This window comes from Salmo trutta, unplaced genomic scaffold (assembly GCF_901001165.1).
Source record: "Salmo trutta unplaced genomic scaffold, fSalTru1.1, whole genome shotgun sequence".
Lineage (NCBI taxonomy): Eukaryota > Metazoa > Chordata > Actinopteri > Salmoniformes > Salmonidae > Salmo > Salmo trutta.
In genome coordinates, this window is record NW_021822712.1 from 287,207 (window position 1) to 310,109 (window position 22,903).

The window sequence follows — 22,903 nt, forward strand, 5'->3', positions numbered from 1 at the left end:
TGCCAAAGACACACCAGAATGGCTTTCCAAGAAGTGTTGTGTTCCTGAGAGGTCCAGTCTCAGTCCTGAATTTAAATTTGCTTGAAAATCAGAGGCAAGGTTTGAATATCAGTTTCCATTAAGGATTCCCAAACAAATCTACTGAACTTGAGACATTTTGGACAAAAACATTGGATATGTTGCCCTTAGAGCTGTGCCACGTTGGAAGAATCTTATTCCAAGAGGTTCCCAGCTGTAATGTGTGAGCGCATTTTGAAAATGTGGACTAGGTTGTGTAGATCTGTAGGACAAAAAAACACTTTTTAGATTACAAGGTAGCAAAATGTGAAGAGGGTGCAAGGAGTGTGTAGATTAAATATTGACTCCTGTGTGGGGTTTTGGGAGGAGCAAACACACACGCACGCACACACACACACACACACACACACACACACACACACACACACACACACACACACAGACACAGACACAGACACAGACACACACACACACACACACACACACACACACACACATAGCTGGAGCCAGTCAGACTATAAAGCGACTTGAGGAGACTCAGTCAAACTCACCGCCTCTGAGACACACTCCTGCAAGACCGCTGCAAGACCACTGCAAGACCACTGCAAGACCTCTGCAAGACCACTGCAAGACCTCTGCAAGACCGCTGCAAGACCGCTGCAAGACCGCGGCAAGACCACTGCAAGACCACTGCAAGACCTCCACAGGTACCGCCTGCTGCTGCTGCAGCATCTGTTCAATACTATCATATCAATGATGATGATTTATCAATGAGAAGTTAATGATTATTACCATCACTCTGTATTTTACAGCTGGGTCAATCCTACAACTGTAGTTAAATAGAGACACTGACAGACTCGCAGAGAGACAGACAGACTGGCAGAGAGACTGATATACTGGTATAGAGACTGCTCTACTGGTAGAGAGACTGATATACTGGTAGAGAGACTGATATACTGGTAGAGAGACTGATATACTGGTAGAGAGACTGATATACTGGTAGAGGGACTGATATACTGGTAGAGGGACTGATATACTGGTAGAGAGACTGATATACTGGTAGAGAGACTGATATACTGGTAGAGAGACTGATATACTGGTAGAGAGACTGATATACTGGTAGAGAGACTGATATACTGGTAGAGAGACTGATATACTGGTAGAGAGACTGATATACTGGTAGAGAGACTGATATACTGGTAGAGAGACTGATATATTGGTAGAGGGACTGATATACTGGTAGAGAGACGGATATACTGGTAGAGAGACTGATATACTGGTAGAGAGACTGATATATTGGTAGAGGGACTGATATACTGGTAGAGAGACGGATATACTGGTAGAGAGACTGATATACTGGTAGAGAGACTGATATACTGGTAGAGAGACTGATATACTGGTAGAGAGACTGATATACTGGTAGAGAGAATGATACACTGGTAGAAGGACTGATATACTGGTAGACTAATATACTGGTAGAGAGACTGATATACTGGTAGAAGGACTGATATACTGATATACTGGTAGAAGGACTGATATACTGATATACTGGTATAGAGACTGATATACTGGTAGAACCCTATAGAACCTGGTACCCTATATAGGGAATAGGGTCTAAAGTAGTGCCCTATATAGGGAATAGGGTCTAAAGTAGTGCACTATATAGGGAATAGGGTCTAAAGTAGTGCCCTATATAGGGTATAGGGTCTAAAGTAGTGCACTATGTAGGGAATAGGGTCTAAAGTAGTGCACTATGTAGGGAATAGGGTCTAAAGTAGTGCCCTATATAGGGACTAGGGTCTAAAGTAGTGCACTATGTAGGGAATAGAATGCCATTTGGGATGCTGTCAGTGTTTGTGTTGTTGTCCTCCTCAGCCATGAAGCACCTGGTGGTTGTAGTCCTGTCTCTGTCTCTGACTGGAGGAGGCTGTATCTCAGTAGATCCAGGTTAGTATACACACACACACACACACCACACACACACACACATACACACACCTACACACACACACACCTACACACACACACACACACACACCACACACACACACACACACACACACACACACACACACACACACACACACACACACCTACACACACACACACCTACACACACACACACACACAACCTACACACCTACACACACACACCTACACACACACACACACACACACACACACACACACCTACACACCTACACACACACACCTACACACACACACACACACACACACACACACACACACCTACACACACACACACCTACACACACACACACACACACACACCTACACACCTACACACACACACACACACACACACACACACACACACACACACACACACATACACACACACACACACACCTACACACACACACACCTACACACACACACACACACACACACCTACACACCTACACACACACACACACACACACACACACACACACACACACACACACACACATACACACACACACACACACACACACTCACACACACACACCTACACACACACACACCTACACACACACACACACACACCTACACACCTACACACACACACACACACACACACACACCACACCTACACACACACCTACACACCTACACACACACATACACACACACACACACACACACACACACACACCTACACACCTACACACCTACACACACACACACACACACACACACACACACACACACACACACACATACACACACACACACACATATTCACACACACACACATTCACACACACACACACACATTCACACACACACATTCACACACACACACACACACACACACACACACACACACACATTCACACACACACACACACACACACACACACACACACACACACACACACACACACACACATACACACACACACACTAGGTCTGTCTATCTAAGGTCCTTTTGTTCCCTCAGACCTTCTGATTGAGATCCACAACACCAACAACTTGTCCGGAGGCCCCAGCGGGGACACTTCTGTCTCCAAGAATGAACCTGCCAGATACAAAGTCCAGAGCTGCAAACAACTCAAAGACAAATACAACATCAAGGATCGTCAGCGAACCACAACACCTTCATTCTTCCCTGTAGCATGAGTTAAAGTAGTCAAGCTTGGAAAATATGTCAATATATTTATATTTATATGTTATTTTTATGTGCTCATATGTTAACATATATATATATACACCATACAGTGCCTTCGGAAAGTATTCAGACCCCTTGACTTTTTCCACATTTTGTGAAGTTACAGCCTTATTCTAAAATGGATTAAAATGGATTAAAACAAATCCTCATCAATCTACACACAAAACCCCATAATGACAAAGTGAAAACTGATTTTTTGAAATGTTTGCAAATGTATAGAACATTTTTAAACAGAAATACCTTATTTACATAAGTATTCAGACCCTTTGCTATGAGACTCGAAAATGAGCTCAGGTGTGTCCTGTGTCCATTGATCATCCTTGAGATGTTTCTACAACTTGATTGGAGTCCACTTGTGGTAAATTCAATTGATTGGACAGGGACTGGGAGACTAGTCAGGATCGAGGGAAAGATGGACGGAGCAAAGTACAGAGAGATCCTTGATGAAAACCTGCTCCAGAGCACTCAGGACCTCAGACTGGGGCGAAGGTTCTCCTCTGCAGTCTGACGGACGAATCTGGTTTTGGCGGATGCCAGGAAAACGCTACCTGCCCCAATGCATAGTGCCAACTGTAAAGTTTGGTGGAGGAAAAATGGTCTAATGCTCTTGTGGCTGAATGGAAGCAAGTCCCCGCAGCAATGTTCCAAAATCTAATGGAAAGCCTTCCCAGAAGAGTGAAGGCTGTTATAGCAAAGAAAGGGGGGACCAACTCCATTTTAACGCCCATAATTTTGGAATGAGATGTTCAATGAGCAGGTGTCATGTAGTGTATATTTTAAATATATTTTGATATATTTGAATTAGGGCTGACCCCATTTAGTCGACTGGTCGATTGTTTGGTCGCTAGGCTGTTGGTCGACCAATATTTCTTTAGTCGAGCAGTAGCAAAAAAGAAGTTTAAAACATGGCGTAGAAGACCGCTGTCTGATTGGCTCCTGTCTGAGCGGACTGATCCATTGTGGAGGCCATGGGGATGGCACAGTCCATCAGTCTAAGACACCTGTCTGATTGGCTCCTGTCTGAGTGGACTGATCCATTGTGGAGGCCGTGGGGATGGCACAGTCCATCAGTCTAAGACATGTGCAACTGAAATTGTATATGGTGATATTACATAACAACAATGGTGCAACACTAATACAAATTGTACTATTTTTTAACAAATGCGTTTCTGCCGTGTTGGATAGATGCGGTTCTGAAAGAAATCAGTGCGTTGTTGAATTGGTGCCTTTTCCTAGACCATGTTGCTATTTACATCATAGCAAAGTTATTCAGCGTATTGGTGTTGAGAACAATGCGGCGCAGGCAGCAGCAGAATGAGATGAGAAAACAGCCCTTGACTTATTGTCTAAGAAAAGTGAGGAGTTAGGAAATCACTACTTCATTAAGTCTATAATCAAAAGCCTAACTGTTAAATGTGTCTTTTTCTTGATCTCCTTATTATTATTATCATTATTTTGATCATGTCACGTCCTGGCCAGTATATAAGGTTAATTGTTTTTGTAGTTTGGTCAGGGCGTGGCAGAGGGTATTTGTTTTATGTGGTTCAGGGTGGTGTGTGTTTGGTTAAAGGGTGTTTGATTTAGTATTTCCGGGGTTTTGGTTTATAGTCTATGTTTATGTATTTCTATGTGTAGTCTGGTGAGTGTGTTTCTATGTTGTGTTGATTGGGGTTGGGACTCTCAGTTGAAGGCAGGTGTTGTCTATCTGCCTTTGATTGAGAGTCCCATATATTAGGGTGTGTTTGTGGTTGTTATTTGTGGGTGATTGTTCTGTGTTAAGCTTTGCTTGGCCAGACTGTTTGTAGTTGTTCGTTCGTTCGTTTCTTTGTTATTTTTGTATGTTCATTTTTGAGAGTAATAAAAAATCAAGATGAGCATACACGTACCTGCTGCGTTTTGGTCCTCCTTCACCGACGACAACCGTGACAGAATCACCCACCACTCAAGGACCAAGCAGCAGAGGAAGGAGCAGACGGCGTTCGAGTTGGACTGGCGGGAGAAGTGGACTTGGGAGGAAGTTCTGGACGGGGCCGGACCTTGGCACCAGGCTGGGGAGAATCGCCGCCCACAGTGGGAAATAGAAGCAGCCAAGGCAGAGAGGCGGTGGTACGAGGCCAGAGACGCGCTGAGGGAGAAGCACGAGAGGCACCCCCAAGAAATTTTTTGGGGGGGCACACGGGTAGTTTGGCTAGGCGAAGGAAGAGCCGGAAGCCAGCTACCCGTGGTTATATGGAGGAGCGTATGGGGTGGAGAGCGCTATGTTTCGCTGAGAAGCGCACTATCTCACCCATACGCACGCACAGTCCGGTGCGAGTTATTCCAGCCCCTCGCAGGTGCCGTGCTAGAGCGGGCATCCAGCCTGGTAGGAGGATGCCTGCGCAGCGCATCTGGTCGCCGGTACGCCTCCGAGGACCAGGCTACCCAACTCCCGCTCTACGCCCGGCTACCATCAGGCCCCTGCACAGCCCAGTCTGCCCTGTACGAGCACTCCGCTCGTGCAGGGCTACTAGTTCCATCCAGCCAAGGCGGGTTGTGCAGGAGGTAAGATCTAGACCGGCTGTGCGCCTCCATAGCCCTGGGTTTCCAGCTCCTGTCTCTCGTGCGGACCCGGAAGTGCGTCAACCCAGTCCGACTCGTCCTGTTCCCGCTCCCCGCACTAGCCTGCAAGTGCGTAAACCCAGCCTCGCCAGTCAACAGTCGTCAGAGCTGCCCGCCAGTCAACAGTCGTCGGAGCTGCCCGCCAGTCAACAGTCGTCGGAGCTGCCCGCCAGTCAACAGTCGTCGGAGCTGCCCGCCAGTCAACAGTCGCCGGAGTGGTCAGACTGCGCTGAACTGCCGGAGTGGCCAGACTGCGCTGAACTGCCGGAGTGGCCAGACTGCGCTGAACTGCCGGAGTGGCCAGACTGCGCTGAACTGCCGGAGTGGCCAGACTGCCCTGAACTGCCGGAGTGGCCAGACTGCCCTGAACTGCCGGAGTGGCCAGACTGCCCTGAACTGCCGGAGTGGCCAGACTGCCCTGAACTGCCGGAGTGGCCAGACTGCCCTGAACTGCCGGAGTGGCCAGACTGCCCTGAACTGCCGGAGTGGCCAGACTGCCCAGACTGTCCCGAGTGGCCAGACTGCCCAGACTGTCCCGAGTGGCCAGACTGCCCAGACTGTCCCGAGTGGCCAGACTGCCCAGACTGTCCCGAGTGGCCAGACTGCCCAGACTGTCCCGAGTGGCCAGACTGCCCAGACTGTCCCGAGTTGCCAGACTGCCCAGACCTGTCCCGAGTTGCCAGACTGCCCAGACTGTCCCGAGTTGCCAGACTGCCCCGAGTTTCCAGACTGCCCAGACTGCCCCGAGTTGCCAGACTGCCCAGACTGCCCCGAGTTGCCAGACTGCCCAGACTGCCCAGAGTTGCCAGACTGCCCAGACTGCCCAGAGTTGCCAGACTGCCCAGACTGTCCCGAGTTGCCAGACTGCCCAGACTGTCCCGAGTTGCCAGACTGCCCAGACTGTCCCGAGTTGCCAGACTGCCCAGACTGTCCCGAGTTGCCAGACTGCCCAGACTGTCCCGAGCTGCCAGACTGCCCAGACTGTCCCGAGCTGCCAGACTGCCCAGACTGCCCAGACTGTCCCGAGCTGCCAGACTGCCCAGACAGCCTGGAACGGCCTGAGCCGGAGCCACCTCCAGAAATAGGTGGGTTGGGGAGGGGGGGTGTAGCACAGTGCCGTCGTTGACGGCAGCCACCCTCCCTTCCCTCCCTTTAGAAAAGGGGAATTTTTCTTTTGGTTTTGCTTGGGGTTATTTTTTGTTAAGGTGCTTCTGGGGTAGCACCTTTAAGGGGGGGGTACTGTCACGTCCTGGCCAGTATAAGGTTAATTGTTTTTGTAGTTTGGTCAGGGCGTGGCAGAGGGTATTTGTTTTATGTGGTTCAGGGTGGTGTGTGTTTGGTTAAAGGGTGTTTGATTTAGTATTTCCGGGGTTTTGGTTTATAGTCTATGTTTATGTATTTCTATGTGTAGTCTGGTGAGTGTGTTTCTATGTTGTGTTGATTGGGGTTGGGACTCTCAGTTGAAGGCAGGTGTTGTCTATCTGCCTTTGATTGAGAGTCCCATATATTGGGGTGTGTTTGTGTTTGTGATTCGTGGGTGATTGTTCTGTGTTAAGCTTTGCTTGGCCAGACTGTTTGTAGTTGTTCGTTCGTTCGTTTCTTTGTTATTTTTGTATGTTCATTTTTGAGAGTAATAAAAAATCAAGATGAGCATACACGTACCTGCTGCGTTTTGGTCCTCCTTCACTGACGACAACCGTGACAGATCATTATAATAATAATTAATGTTATCATTAGTAGGCTTCGTATAGCAGCCTCGTTTAACCACCATTGAGCTGTAGGCCTAAGAGCACATCCTGTTTAGTCTGAATACCGTAACTAACTGAGGCCTATATTTCAGTACTTCTATAGGCTACTGTATCAATCAATCAGTCATTCGTTCATGTCATCACACAGCCTACGAGTCATTTTAATACATTAAGGCATATAGATTGAACATATTTAGTATGTATTTGTGAATATTTTTCTCTGTGTCCTAGATGGGATATACTACCTGACCACGGCTAGCGGGACTGAGTACCAGACCTTCTGTGACATGACCACGGCGGGCGGCGGCTGGACACTTGTGGCAAGCGTGCACGAGAACAACATGTATGGGAAGTGCACGGCAGGCGACCGCTGGACCAGCCAGCAGGGGAATAACATCAACTACCCAGGAGGAGACGGGAACTGGGAGAACACTGCCACCTTTGGGACAGCAGAGGGCGCCACCTCTGACGACTTCAAGGTGGAATACTCCCCTCTTTACTTTATACCACTTCTCTTTACTTTAGAACACTCATCTTTACCTTTAGAACACTCCTCTTTCTCTTTAGAACACTCCTCTTTACTTTAGAACACTCCTCTTTACTTTAGAACACTCCTCTTTCTCTTTAGAACACTCCTCTTTAGAACACTCCTCTTTACCTTTAGAACACTCCTCTTTACATTTAGAACACTCCTCTTTACCTTTAGAACACTCCTCTTTCTCTTTAGAACACTCCTCTTTAGAACACTCCTCTTTACTTTAGAACACTCCTCTTTACCTTTAGAACACGCCTCTTTACCTTTAGAACACTCCTCTTTCTCTTTAGAACACGCCTCTTTACTTTAGAACACTCCTCTTTACCTTAGAACACTCCTCTTTACTTTAGAACACTCCTCTTTACTTTAGAACACTCCTCTTTACCTTAGAACACTCCTCTTTACTTTAGAACACTCCTCTTTCTCTTTAGAACACTCCTCTTTACTTTAGAACACTCCTCTTTAGAACACTCCTCTTTAGAACACTCCTTTAGAACACTCCTCTTTCTCTTTAGAAAACTCCTCTTTAGAACACTCCTCTTTAGAACACTCCTCTTTCTCTTTAGAACATTGCTCTTTAGAACACTCCTCTTTACTTTAGAACACTCCTCTTTACTTTAAAACACTCCTCTTTACTTTAGAACACTCCTCTTTCTCTTTAGAACACTCCTCTTTACTTTAGAACATTCCTCTTTACTTTAGAACACTCCTCTTTACTTTAGAACACTCCTCTTTACTTTAGAACACTCCTCTTACTTTATAACACTCTTCTTTACTTTATAACACTCCTCTTTCTCTTTAGAACACTCCTCTTTACTTTAGAACACTCCTCTTTACTTTAGAACACTCCTCTTTACTTTAGAACACTCCTCTTTACTTTAGAACACTCTTCTTTACTTTAGAACACTCCTCTTTACCTTTAGAACACTCCTCTTTACCTTTAGAACACTCCTCTTTACTTTAGAACACTCTTATTTACTTTAGAACACTCTTCTTTACTTTAGAACACTCCTCTTTACCTTTAGAACACTCCTCTTTACCTTCAGAACACTCATCTTTACTTTAGAACACTCTTCTTTACTTTAGAACACTCCTCTTTACTTTAGAACACTATTCTTTACTTTAGAACACTCTTCTTTACTTTAGAACACTCCTCTTTACCTTCAGAACACTCATCTTTACTTTAGAACACTCCTCTTTACCTTCAGAACACTCATCTTTACTTTAGAACACTCTTCTTTACTTTAGAACACTCCTCTTTACTTTAGAACACTCTTCTTTACTTTAGAACACTCTTCTTTACTTTAGAACATTCCTCTTTAGAACACTCTTCTTTACTTTAGAACACTCCTCTTTACTTTAGAACACTCCTCTTTACTTTAGAACACTCCTCTTTCTCTTTAGAACACTCCTCTTTCTCTTTAGAACACTCCTCTTTAGAACACTCCTTTAGAACACTCCTCTTTCTCTTTAGAAAACTCCTCTTTAGAACACTCCTCTTTAGAACACTCCTCTTTCTCTTTAGAACATTCCTCTTTAGAACATTCCTCTTTACTTTAGAACACTCCTCTTTACTTTAGAACACTCCTCTTTACTTTAGAACACTCCTCTTTCTCTTTAGAAAACTCCTCTTTAGAACACTCCTCTTTAGAACACTCCTTTAGAACACTCTTCTTTCTCTTTAGAACACTCCTCTTTAGAACACTCCTCTTTACTTTAGAACACGCATCTTTACCTTTAGAACACTCCTCTTTACCTTTAGAACACTCCTCTTTACCTTTAGAACACTCGTCTTTCCCTTTAGAACACTCCTCTTTACCTTTAGAACACTCCTCCTAACTTTAGAACACTCCTCTTTCCCTTTAGAACACTCCTCTTTCCCTTTAGAACACTCCTCTTTCTCTTTAGAACACTCCTCTTTACTTTAGAACACTCCTCTTTACTTTAACACTCCTCTTTACTTTAGAACACTCCTCTTTACTTTAGAACACTCCTCTTTACTTTAGAACACTCTTCTTTACAACACTCCTCTTTACTTTAGAACACTCCTCTTTACTTTAGAACACCCCTCTTTACTTTAGAACACTCCTCTTTACTTTAGAACACTCCTCTTTACTTTATAACACTCTTCTTTACTTTAGAACACTCTTCTTTACTTTAGAACACTCTTCTTTACTTTAGAATACTCCTCTTTACTTTAGAACACTCCTCTTTCTCTTTAGAACACTCTTCTTTACTTTAGAACACTCCTCTTTACTTTAGAACACTCCTCTTTACTTTAGAACACTCTTCTTTACTTTAGAACACTCCTCTTTCTCTTTATAACACTCTTCTTTACTTTAGAACACTCCTCTTTCTCTTTAGAACACTCTTCTTTACTTTAGAACACTCCTCTTTACTTTAGAACACTCTTCTTTACTTTAGAACACTCCTCTTTCTCTTTAGAACACTCTTCTTTACTTTAGAACACTCTTCTTTGCTTTAGAACACTCCTCTTTACTTTAGAACACTCCTTTTTACTTTATAACACTCTTCTTTACTTTAGAACACTCCTCTTTACTTTAGAACACTCCTCTTTACTTTAGAACACTCCTCTTTACTTTATAACACTCTTCTTTACTTTAGAACACTCCTCTTTCTCTTTAGAACACTCCTCTTTACTTTAGAACACTCCTCTTTACTTTATAACACTCTTCTTTACTTTAGAACACTCCTCTTTCTCTTTAGAACACTCCTCTTTACTTTAGAACACTCCTCTTTACTTTAGAACACTCTTCTTTACTTTAACACTCCTCTTTACTTTAGAACACTCCTCTTTACTTTAGAACACTCCTCTTTACTTTAGAACACTCTTCTTTACTTTAGAACACTCCTCTTTACTTTAGAACACTCCTCTTTACTTTAGAACACCCCTCTTTACTTTAGAACACTCCTCTTTACTTTAGAACACTCCTCTTTACTTTATAACACTCTTCTTTACTTTAGAACACTCTTCTTTACTTTAGAACACTCTTCTTTACTTTAGAATACTCCTCTTTACTTTAGAACACTCCTCTTTACTTTATAACACTCTTCTTTACTTTAGAACACTCCTCTTTCTCTTTAGAACACTCTTCTTTACTTTAGAACACTCCTCTTTACTTTAGAACACTCCTCTTTACTTTAGAACACTCTTCTTTACTTTAGAACACTCCTCTTTCTCTTTAGAACACTCTTCTTTACTTTAGAACACTCTTCTTTGCTTTAGAACACTCCTCTTTACTTTAGAACACTCCTTTTTACTTTATAACACTCCTTTTTACTTTAGAACACTCTTCTTTACTTTAGAACACTCCTCTTTACTTTAGAACACTCCTCTTTACTTTAGAACACTCCTCTTTACTTTATAACACTATTCTTTACTTTAGAACACTCCTCTTTCTCTTTAGAACACTCCTCTTTACTTTAGAACACTCCTCTTTACTTTAGAACAATCTTCTTTACTTTAGAACACTCCTCTTTACTTTAGAACACTCCTCTTTACTTTAGAACACTCCTCTTTACTTTAGAACACTCCTCTTTACTTTATAACACTCTTCTTTACTTTAGAACACTCCTCTTTCTCTTTAGAACACTCCTCTTTACTTTAGAACACTCCTCTTTACTTTAGAACACTCTTCTTTACTTTAGAACACTCCTCTTTACCTTTAGAACACTCCTCTTTACTTTAGAACACTCTTCTTTACTTTAGAACACTCCTCTTTACCTTTAGAACACTCCTCTTTACCTTTAGAACACTCCTCTTTACTTTAGAACACTCTTCTTTACTTTAGAACACTCTTCTTTACTTTAGAACGCTCCTCTTTACTTTAGAACACTCTTCTTTACTTTAGAACACTCTTCTTTACTTTAGAACACTCTTCTTTACTTTAGAACACTCCTCTTTACCTTTAAAACACTCCTCTTTACTTTAGAACACTCCTCTTTACTTTAGAACACTTCTCATTCCCTTAAAACACTCCTCTTTACCTTTAGAACACTCCTCTTTACCTTCAGAACACTCATCTTTACTTTAGAACACTCCTCTTTACTTTAGAACACTCTTCTTTACTTTAGAACACTCTTCTTTACTTTAGAACACTCTTCTTTACTTTAGAACACTCCTCTTTACCTTCAGAACACTCCTCTTTACTTTAGAACACTCTTCTTTACTTTAGAACACTCTTCTTTACTTTAGAACACTCTTACACTCTTCTTTACTTTAGAACACTCTTCTTTACCTTTAAAACACTCCTCTTTACTTTAGAACACTCCTCTTTACTTTAGAACACTCCTCTTTACTTTAGAACACTTCTCATTCCCTTAAAACACTCCTCTTTACCTTTAGAACACTCCTCTTTACCTTCAGAACACTCTTCTTTACTTTAGAACACTCTTCTTTACTTTAGAACACTCTTCTTTACTTTAGAACACTCCTCATTCCCTTCAGAACACTCCTCTAACACTTCTCAACAAAGAAAGGAGACAAGGAGAAGAGGGTTTTAGACCAGTGAGATGTAACCCAGGGTAAAACCTAGGTTGGAGAAGACAAAGGTTAAGACAACGACATTTTAATATCCCATAACTCTTTGCAACAATGGGACCAGCTTTACTAGTTAGCAACGGCTCTTCTAATATCCCATAAATCTTTGCAACAATCGGACCAGCTTTGCTTGTTAGCAATTGCACTGGCAGTTAGCAATGGCGCAGGTCCCAGATTTGTGACGACGTTGTCTATAATTTTGACCCAGGGTCAAACCAAACCTCACTTCCTGATTCCCCTCTCTCAGAACCCAGGGTATTATGACATCATGGCGGAGGACATGTCTGTGTGGCATGTCCCTAACAGAGCTCAGCTGCAGACCTGGAGAATCACCTCTATCCTCCGTTACCACACTGAAGCCAAGTTCCTAGCCCAGTACGGAGGAAACCTCCACGGACTGTTCAAGGTACAGAACACAACACAGGACCTTCATTGGGGAGGACGGGCTCGTGCTAATGACTGGAGCGGAATCTGTGGATTGGTATTTGCTCTGTTCTGACCGTTATTATGAGCTGTCCTCATCTCACCAGCCTCCTCTGGTACACACACACACACACACACACACACACACACACACACACACACACACACACACAGTCTAGTATAACTAAACTTTTAGGGACACACAATTCAGTCACATTCAAAATCCTATTTTCCCTAAATCTAACCCTAACCTTAACACCAAAACTTAACCCTAGCTCCTAACCCAAACCCTAATTCTAACGTTAACACTAAACCCCCTAAAAATAGTATTTGACCTTGTGAGGATTAACAAAAGCATTGTTTTTGAAAGTTTAGTATTATTGTGGGGACTGGTTTTCTCTCTCTCTCTCTCTCTCTCTCTCTCTCTCTCTCTCTCTCTCTCTCTCTCTCTCTTTCTCTCTCTCTCTCTTTCTCTCTCTCTCTCTCTCCATGTGTCCTTGTGTCCTTGTCCCCCCAGCGTTATCCAGTGAGGTATGGAGTAGGAAATTGCAACGACAAGGGACCTTCTATTCCAGTGGAGTATGATCTGGGAACTAAGGACACCACCAAAATGTTCTATGGTCCTTCGCCCAGAGGTAATAACAACATTTAGTTTATTAGGATCCCCATTAACTACTGAACATGCAGCAGCTACTCTTCCAGGACGACATGGCTCTATACATAACTGAGCAACACATTAAATGTGTTTTGGTTTGGGTACCGGGAAGAAACCCATAGTGGTGTGTCTGCTGGGGTATATGCAGTACTAGTCAAAAGATTGGACACACCTACTCATTCAAGGATTTTTCTTTATTTTTACTATTTTCTACATTGTAGAATAATAGTGAAGACATCAAAACTATGAAATAACAGATATGGAATCATGTAGTACCCCAAAATATATTTTATATTTGAGATTCTTCAAAGTAGCCACCCTTTGCCTTGATGACAGCTTTGCACACTTCTGGCATTCTCTCAACCAGCTTCACCTGGAATGCTTTTCCATCAGCCTTGGAGGAGTTCCCACATATGCTGAGCACTTGTTGGCTGCTTTTCCTTCACTCTGCGGTCTAACTCATCCCGAACCATCTCAATCGGGATAAGGTTGGATGATTGTGGAAGCCAGGTCATCTGATGCAGCACTCCATCACTCTCCTTCTTGGTCAAATAGCCCTTACACAGCCTGGAGGTGTGATTTGGGTCATTGTCCTATTGAAAAACAAATGATAGTCCTACAAAAGCGCAAACCAGATGGGATGGCATTTTGCTCAGGAATGCTGCGGTAGCCCTGATGGTTCAGCGTGCAATCAATTCAAAAATAATCACAGACAGTGTCACCAGCAAAGCACCTTCACACCATCACACCTCCTCCTCCATGCTTCACGGTGGGAACCACACATGCGGAGATCATCCGTTCACCTACTCTGCGTCTCACAAAGACACGGCGGTGTCCTTTAGTAGTGGTTTCTTTTCAGCAATTCGACCATGAACGCCTGATTCACACAGTCTCCTCTGAGCAGTTGATGTTGAGATGTGTCTGTTACTTGAACTCTGTGAAGTATTCATTTGGCTGCAATTTCTGAGGCTGGTAACTCTAATGTTCTACTGTAGGAGTAGTTAGATGATAGACTACACCTACCTCCTAATGTGTTGACTGTGTTCTACTGTAGGAGTAGTTAGTAGTTACACCTACCTCCTAATGTGTTGACTGTGTTCTACTGTAGGAGTAGTTAGTAGTTACACCTACCTCCTAATGTGTTGACTGTGTTCTACTGTAGGAGTAGTTAGATGATAGACTACACCTACCTCCTAATGTGTTGACTGTGTTCTACTGTAGGAGTAGTTAGATGTTGGACTACACCTACCGCCTAATGTGTTGACTGTGTTCTACTGTAGGAGTAGTTAGTAGTTACACCTACCTCCTAATGTGTTGACTGTGTTCTACTGTAGGAGTAGTTAGATGATAGACTACACCTACCTCCTAATGTGTAGGCTGCTCTAGCCGAATAGACAACATTACATACTTATGTTCCTAAACTTCTTTCTTCTGTTTCTGTGGCAGGTGAGTTTGAGCCTGGCTTCATCACTTTCCGAGCGATTAACGCTGAACGTGCAGCCTTGGCCATCTGCTCTGGGGTCAAACCCACTGGCTGCAACAATGAACACGTGAGTAAGGCTACGGCCACACAGAAATGTACACGTTTAGTTTTTCAATGGCAGTCATCAGTTGAGACAGACCACGTAACATGAAAGGCATCGTAATGTCTGTCAAAAGACTGTGGAATGCGATGACTATCGAGCAACAGTTGTTCCGCACATTGACATAAAGTTTAGTCAAATTTTTCTAAGGGCAGAAAGAATCTGATTGGTTTAGGGCAGACCAAGTCTGATTGGTTTCTAAAAGGTCAATGGGTGGACTTTAACAGATGCACAACTTTTGAAAACACGGCGTCGGTTTGAACTGAGAATCTTGTAAGTAAAACTTTGTTACATGTTGAAACATTTTGAAATGTATTATTGTGTTACAGTAGTCAAACAAATGTGACAATATATCTAAGATACAACTGGTTTCCTGACATGAAGCAAAGCGTAAAATGTAGAAAATGACGAGCAACATGCTAAGCTAATCAGAGCAAGGTAGCTAGCTAAGCATTCAACAACCTCTTAGCTGCTCATGTTGAATTAATAAATAGAGCTAACTAGCTAGCTAGCTAAGCATTCAGCAACCTCTTAGCTGCTCATGTTGAATTAATAAATATAGATAATTAGCTAGCTAGCTAAGCGTTCAGCAACCTCTTAGCTACTCGTGTTCAATTAATAAATAGAGCTAACTAGCTAGCTAGCTAAGCATTCAGCAATCTCTTAGCTACTCATGTTGACTTAATAAATAGCGCTAACTAGCTAGCTAGCTAAGCATTCAGCAACCTCTTAGCTACTCATGCTGACTTAATAAATAGAGCTAACTAGCTAGCTAGCTAAGCATTCAACAACCTCTTAGCTACTCATGTTGAATTAATAAATAGAGCTAACTAGCTAGCTAGCTAAGCATTCAGCTACCTCTTAGCTCCTCATGTTGAATTAATAAATAGAGCTAATTAGCTAGCTAGCTAAGCATTCAGCAACCTCTTAGCTACTCATGTTGAATTAATAAATAGAGCTACCTAGCTAGCTAGCTAAGCATTCAGCAACCTCTTAGCTACTCATGTTGAATTAATAAATATAGCTAATTAGCTAGCTAGCTAGCGAGGTGTCAAATATACAAGTATGTCAGCTAACACGCTTTATTGAAACGTTAAGTTGAATAATCTATATAAACTTTAAAAAAATGGGAATGGACAGCCCCCTCCTGCTGTTCAAAGACCATTCAGTCCTCTGAAGCCCCCTGCTGCTGTTCAAAGACCATTCAGTCCTCTGAAGCCCCCTGCTGCTGTTCAGAGACCATTCAGTCCTCTGAAGCCCCCTGCTGCTGTTCAAAGACCATTCAGCCCTCTGAAGTCCCCTCCTGCTGTTCAGAGACCATTCAGCCCTCTGAAGTCCCCTCCTGCTGTTCAGAGACCATTCAGTCCTCTGAAGCCCCCTGCTGCTGTTCAAAGACCATTCAGTCTTCTGAAGCCCCCTGCTGCTGTTCAGAGACCATTCAGTCCTCTGAAGCCCCCTGCTGCTGTTCAGAGACCATTCAGTCCTCTGAAGCCCCCTGCTGCTGTTCAAAGACCATTCAGTCCTCTGAAGCCCCCTGCTGCTGTTCAGAGACCATTCAGTCCTCTGAAGCCCCCTGCTGCTGTTCAGAGACCATTCAGTCCTCTGAAGCCCCCTGCTGCTGTTCAGAGACCATTCAGTCCTCTGAAGCCCCCTGCTGCTGTTCAGAGACCATTCACTGGCATTTTCTGCAAGAAATTTGCCTCCAGAAATAAAATATTCTCCCAAGTGGGTGTGACACCAACTCCTGTGTCCTGCTGCACTGCTGCTTGGATTCCACCTGGCGATCTGTTCACCGTCTGCCCTGGCCTGTCTCCCCCTCTCTGGTACAGGTACCTCCACCACACTCACCCCTCTCTGTTCACCGTCTGCCCTGGCCTGTCTCCCCCTGTCTGGTACAGGTACCTCCACCACACTCACCCCTCTCCGTTCACCGTCTGCCCTGGCCTGTCTCCCCCTGTCTGGTACAGGTACCTCCACCACACTCACCCCTCTCTGTTCACCGCCTGCCCTGGCCTGTCTCCCCCTCTCTGGTACAGGTACCTCCACCACACTCCCCCCTCTCTGTTCACTGTCTGCCCTGGCCTGTCTCCCCCTGTCTGGTACAGGTACCTCCACCACACTCACCCCTCTCTGTTCACCGTCTGCCCTGGCCTGTCTCCCCTTGTCTGGTACAGGTACCTCCACCACACTCACCCCTCTCCGTTCACCGTCTGCCCTGACCTGTCTCCCCCTGTCTGGTACAGGTACCTCCACCACACTCACCCCTCTCTGTTCACCGTCTGCCCTGGCCTGTCTCCCCCTGTCTGGTACAGGTACCTCCACCACACTCACCCCTCTCCGTTCACCGTCTGCCCTGGCCTGTCTCCCCCTCTCTGGTACAGGTACCTCCACCACACTCACCCCTCTCTGTTCACCGTCTGCCCTGGCCTGTCTCCCCCTGTCTGGTACAGGTACCTCCACCACACTCACACCTCTCTCCCGAGCTTTCGCTCGCCTCCAGCTCACAGGCCTTTTTAGGGAAAGTGACTCTGAACTCACAATTTCTAGCCCAAAGTCATTATATATTAAAACATTTTCTTGTGCATTTTGCTATTTTGCCTCATGACTCCGGCATACTTTGTTGACTACAAACTTTCTTTACCCAACCGTGGTAAAGACTATGTTTGTTCCCACACTCGGGACTCTGACTCTCTATTGGTTACATTGACCTTTGTCCTCCCATCCTATTCTAACCACCTCTCGCGGCTTTGTATTCATGTTACCTGATGAAATTGCTGTATAATATGATCTTGTTGCCATCTGATGCACATTCAGATGTCATAACTCAGCACTGCAGAGCTCTCCCTGTCCTCTGCCGTGCCTTGATTGTGTTACTGCTGATGATATCTGGAAATGTGCATGTACACCCTGGCCCATCTACAGTTGCTGGCCCCAATTCTGACTGGTGCTCTGATATCTGGAAATGTGCATGTACACCCTGGCCCATCTACAGTTGCTGGCCCCAATTCTGACTGGTGCTCTGATATCTGTTTCACTGATTTCTGCTCTGGTAAAAGCCTGGGTTTTCTGCACATTAACACCAGAAGTTTATTACCTAAAATGGATCAATTGAAAGTGTGGGTTCACAGCTCCAATCCAGATGTGTTGGTCATTACTGAGACGTGGTTAATCACCACTTCAACCTCTTATGGACAGACGTTCCGCTAGCGGAACCCCGTTCCGCCTGCGGAACCCCTAGCCAACTGCATCGCACCGCGCGAAATACAAAACCAACTAAAATACCACTAAAATACCACAATTAAATTTTCTCAAACATATGACTATTTTACACCATTTGAAAGATAAGACTCTCGTTAATCCAATCACATTGTCCGGTTTCAAAAAGGCTTTACAGCGAAAGCAAAACATTAGATTATGTCAGGAGAGTACCCAGCCAGAAATAATCACACATCCATTTTCAAGCAAGCATATATGTCACAAAAAAACAAAACCACAGCTAAATACAGCACTAACCTTTGATGATCTTCATCAGATGACACTCCTAGGACATTATGTTATACAATACATGCATGTTTTGTTCAATCAAGTTCATATTTATATCAAAAACCATTTTTTTACATTAGCATGTGATGTTCAGAACTAGCATACACACCGAAAACTTCCGGTGAATTTACTAAATTACTCATGATAAACCTTGACAAAATACATAACAATTATTTGAAGAATTATAGATACAGAACTCCTTTATGCAATCGCGGTGTCAGATTTTAAAATAGCTTTTCGGCAAAAGCACATTTTGCAATATTCTGAGTAAATAGCTCGGGCATCACGGCTAGCTATTCAGACACTCGTCAAGTCGAGGCTCACTAAACTCAGAATTACTATTAGAAAAATTGGATTACCTTTGCTGTACTCTGCTGACATAATCTAATGCATTGCTTTCTCTGTAAAGCCTTTTTGAAATCGGACAGTGTGGTTAGATAAAGGAGAGTCTTGTCTTTAAAATGGTGTAAAATAGTCATATGTTTGAAAAATGGAAGTTTTTGGATTTTTGAGGAGTTTGTATTTCGCGCCACGCCCACCATTGGATAATGGAGCAGGTGTTCCGCTAGCGGAACGTCTAGATGTAAGAGGTTTCTGCCCCTATCATCGCCAAGCCTATCTCCAACCTTTTTAACCTGTCTCTCCTATCTGATGAGGTTCCCATTGCTTGGAAGGCAGCCACGGTTCGTCCTTTATTTAAAGGGGGAGATCAAGCTGATCGTAAATGTTATAGGCCTATTTCTATTTTGCCCTGTTAATCACAAGTGTTGGAAAAACTTGTTAATAATCAACTGACTGGCTTTCTTGATGTCTATAGTATTCTCTCTAGTGTGCAATCTGGTTTCCGCTCAGGTTATGGATGTGTCACTACAAACCTTAAAGGTCCTCAATGATTTCACCATTGCCCTTAATTCTAAGAAATATTGTGCTGATATATTTATTGACGAGGCCAAAGCTTTTGATACGGTAGACCATTCCATTCTTGTGAGCCGGCTAAAGAGTATTTGGTGTCTCTGAGGGGTCTTTGGGCTGGTTTGCTAACTACCTCTCTCAAAGAGTGCAGTGTATAAAGTCAGAACATCTGCTGTCTCAGTCACTGCCTGTCACCAAGGGAGTACCCCAAGGCTCAATCCTAGGCCCCACGCTCTTCTCAATTTACATCAACAACATAGCTCAGGCAGAAGGAAGCTCTCTCATCTGTTTATATATGAGATATATATATATATATATATATATATAACAAAGCTTTCTTAGTGTCCAACAAGCTTCTCTGTCCTTAACCTTGTTCTGAACACCTCCAAAACAAAGGTCATGTGGTTTGGTAAGAGGAACGCCCCTCTCCCCACAGGTGTGATTACTACCTCTGAGGGTTTGGAGCTTGAGGTAGTCACCTCATACAAGTACTTGGGAGTATAGCTAGACGGTACACTGTCCTTCTCTCAGCACATATCAAAGCTGCAGGCTAAAGTTACATCTAGACTTGGTTTCCTCTATCGTAATCGCTCCTCTTTCACCCCAGCTGCCAAACTAACCCTGATTCAGATGACCATCCTACCCATGCTAGATTACGGAGACATAATTTATAGATCAGCAGGTAAGGGTGCTCTCACTTCCCCCTATCTGAGATATCTACTGCAGCCCTCATCCTCCACATACAACACCCGTTCTGCCAGTCACATTCTGTTAAAGATCCCCAAGGTCCCCTGGGTCGCTCCTCTTTTCAGTTCGCTGCAGCTAGCGACTGGAACGAGCTGCAACAAACACTCAAACTGGACAGTTTTATCTCCATCTCTTCATTCAAAGACTCAATCATGGACACTCTTACTGAGAGTTGTGGCTGCTATGTGTGATGTATTGTTAAAGTGTTCAATCACTGGACACTTTAATAAATGGATCACTAGTCACTTTAAACAATGCCACACTCGCATTAACATCTGCTAACCATGTATATGTGACTAATAAAATTTAACTTGATTTGATTTGAAGGTCAGTCAAATCAGTAAAACTTCAAGAACTGTCGCAAAAAACCAAAGCGCTGGCTCTCATGAGGACCGCCACAGGAAAGGAAGAGTTAACTCCACCTCAAGTAACAGACATCTCAACATCAACTGATCAGAGGAGATTGTGTGAATCAGGCCTTCATGGTCAAATTGCTGCAAAGAAACCACTAATTAAATACACCAATAATAAGAAGAGACTTGCTTGGGCCAAGAAACACGAGCAATGGACATTAGACCGGTGGAAATCTATCCTTTGGTCTGATGAGTCCAAATTTGAGATTTTTTGGTTCCAACCGCTGTGTCTTTGTGAGACGCAGAGTAGGTGAACGGATGACCTCCGCATGTGTGGTTCCCACCGTGAAGCATGGAGGAGGAGGTGTGATGGTGTGGAGGTGCTTTGCTGGTGACACTGTCGGTGATGAATTTAAGGCACACTTAACCAGCATGGCTACCACAGCATTCTGCAGCAATACGCCATCCCATCTGGTTTGGGCTTTAGTGGGACTATCATTTGTTTTTCATCAGGACAATGACCCAACACACCTCCAGGCTGTGTAAGGGCTACTTGACTAAACTAACATCACTGTCAATGGAGCAGCATTTAAACTGTTCCACTTTCTAGTTTTTTAAGCTTAATGAAGAATTTTTGCTTGTTATCATTTTCTCATATTTGATACCTTGCTAGTTAGCTAGCTAGCTCTATTTTTAATTCAACATGAGTGAACAAATTTGACTACACTTGATGTCAACCTGCAGTTGTTCCAGTGTGCAGGTTTTTCGTCATGGTTATTTAAATAAATCATAACTGAGCGGGTGTGTGCGTTTTTCTAAATTATAGACTTGCCTGCATGTTGCAGAGAAAGAGGGGTGGAGCTACCGCCCTGCTTCCTTCTGCTCCTTGTTCTAATGTCTTTTCTCATACATCGCCGCCCAGAACCTAATCAACGACCTGACACAATTACACAAGATGTTTATGTTCTAGGTTACAGAGATTATCCACTGACACGTGATGGACAACAGGAATGATTGTCCGACAAAAAAACGCACAAATTGTCAATCTCTTTACTATGCTACTTGACTGAAGATAATTGACTCGAGTTGAGCTTTTTACAGACAAAAACGAAGAAATGATGAATGCATATTTGATTTCATTCTGGTTCATGTGTCTGTCTGGCCGTAGCCTAGGATGATAAAATCGTGTGTGTGTGTGTGTGTGTGTGTGTGTGTGTGTGTGTGTTTGCAGTACTGTATTGGAGGAGGAGGACACTTCCCTGAGGCTGATCCTAGACAGTGTGGTGACTTCTCCTCCTTTGACTGGGACGGCTACGGGACCAACACAGGCTTTAGCTCATCCAAGGAGATCACCGAAGCAGCCGTGCTGCTCTTCTACCGCTGAGATCCTCAACAGCTTCATTCTAGGAAGCCTTTGATTGGCTAACTAGATCATTCATATTTGTAGCGTAGGAATCATTTCACAAAGCTGTTTGGGGAAGAGGGTGATATGGGAGGTAACAGTGATTATTGGCCACTAGGAGAGTTGATCAAAGAACAGACAGAGGTTAAAACTATACTGATGTTACACCAACAGCTGTAACTTTCATATCTTGATATTGTCTTCGTTCCCTTGTCTCCGTCTGTTTCTTCCTCTTGTCTTTGTCTCTTTCTGAAACACTGAGCTACTATCAATCAAATTAATAAATTTACAGCAAGTGAAAAGGTCCATGCTTCATTTAGTCAAACTTCCTTTAATGGACTCTGAATAAGTTACTATGCACACTCAACAAATGGTATATTATTTAATAGTGTAGATTATTCTAGTGTTATTGTTATTATTATTTTTATTATTATTGTTATTCATATTATTTGTAATATAATAATTATTATTAGTATTATTATTAGTAGTAGTATTAGAATTATAGTAGCGTCTTGACAAGAAACACAGAAACAAGAACCCAAGGGAGTGCCAGATAAAGGGGAGGTAATGGAGTCCAGGTGATGAAGTGCAGGTGTGTGTAATGATGGTTGCCAGGTGTGTGTAATGATGGTTGCCAGGTGTGTGTAATG

General features: G+C 43.5%; 1 protein-coding gene across 1 annotated transcript; it reads left to right on the plus strand.

The window, feature by feature from the left end:
- Positions 1-562: 562 nt before the first annotated feature.
- On the plus strand, positions 563-22,559 carry LOC115183972 (intelectin). The gene is made up of 8 exons (XM_029744958.1): positions 563-725; positions 1,894-1,965; positions 2,966-3,103; positions 7,771-8,018; positions 12,883-13,041; positions 13,576-13,693; positions 15,160-15,263; positions 22,083-22,559. Exons 2-8 carry the CDS (start codon positions 1,896-1,898, stop codon positions 22,233-22,235), a joined length of 990 nt encoding a protein of 329 aa, XP_029600818.1. The 5' UTR covers positions 563-725; positions 1,894-1,895; the 3' UTR covers positions 22,236-22,559.
- Positions 22,560-22,903: the final 344 nt, after the last annotated feature.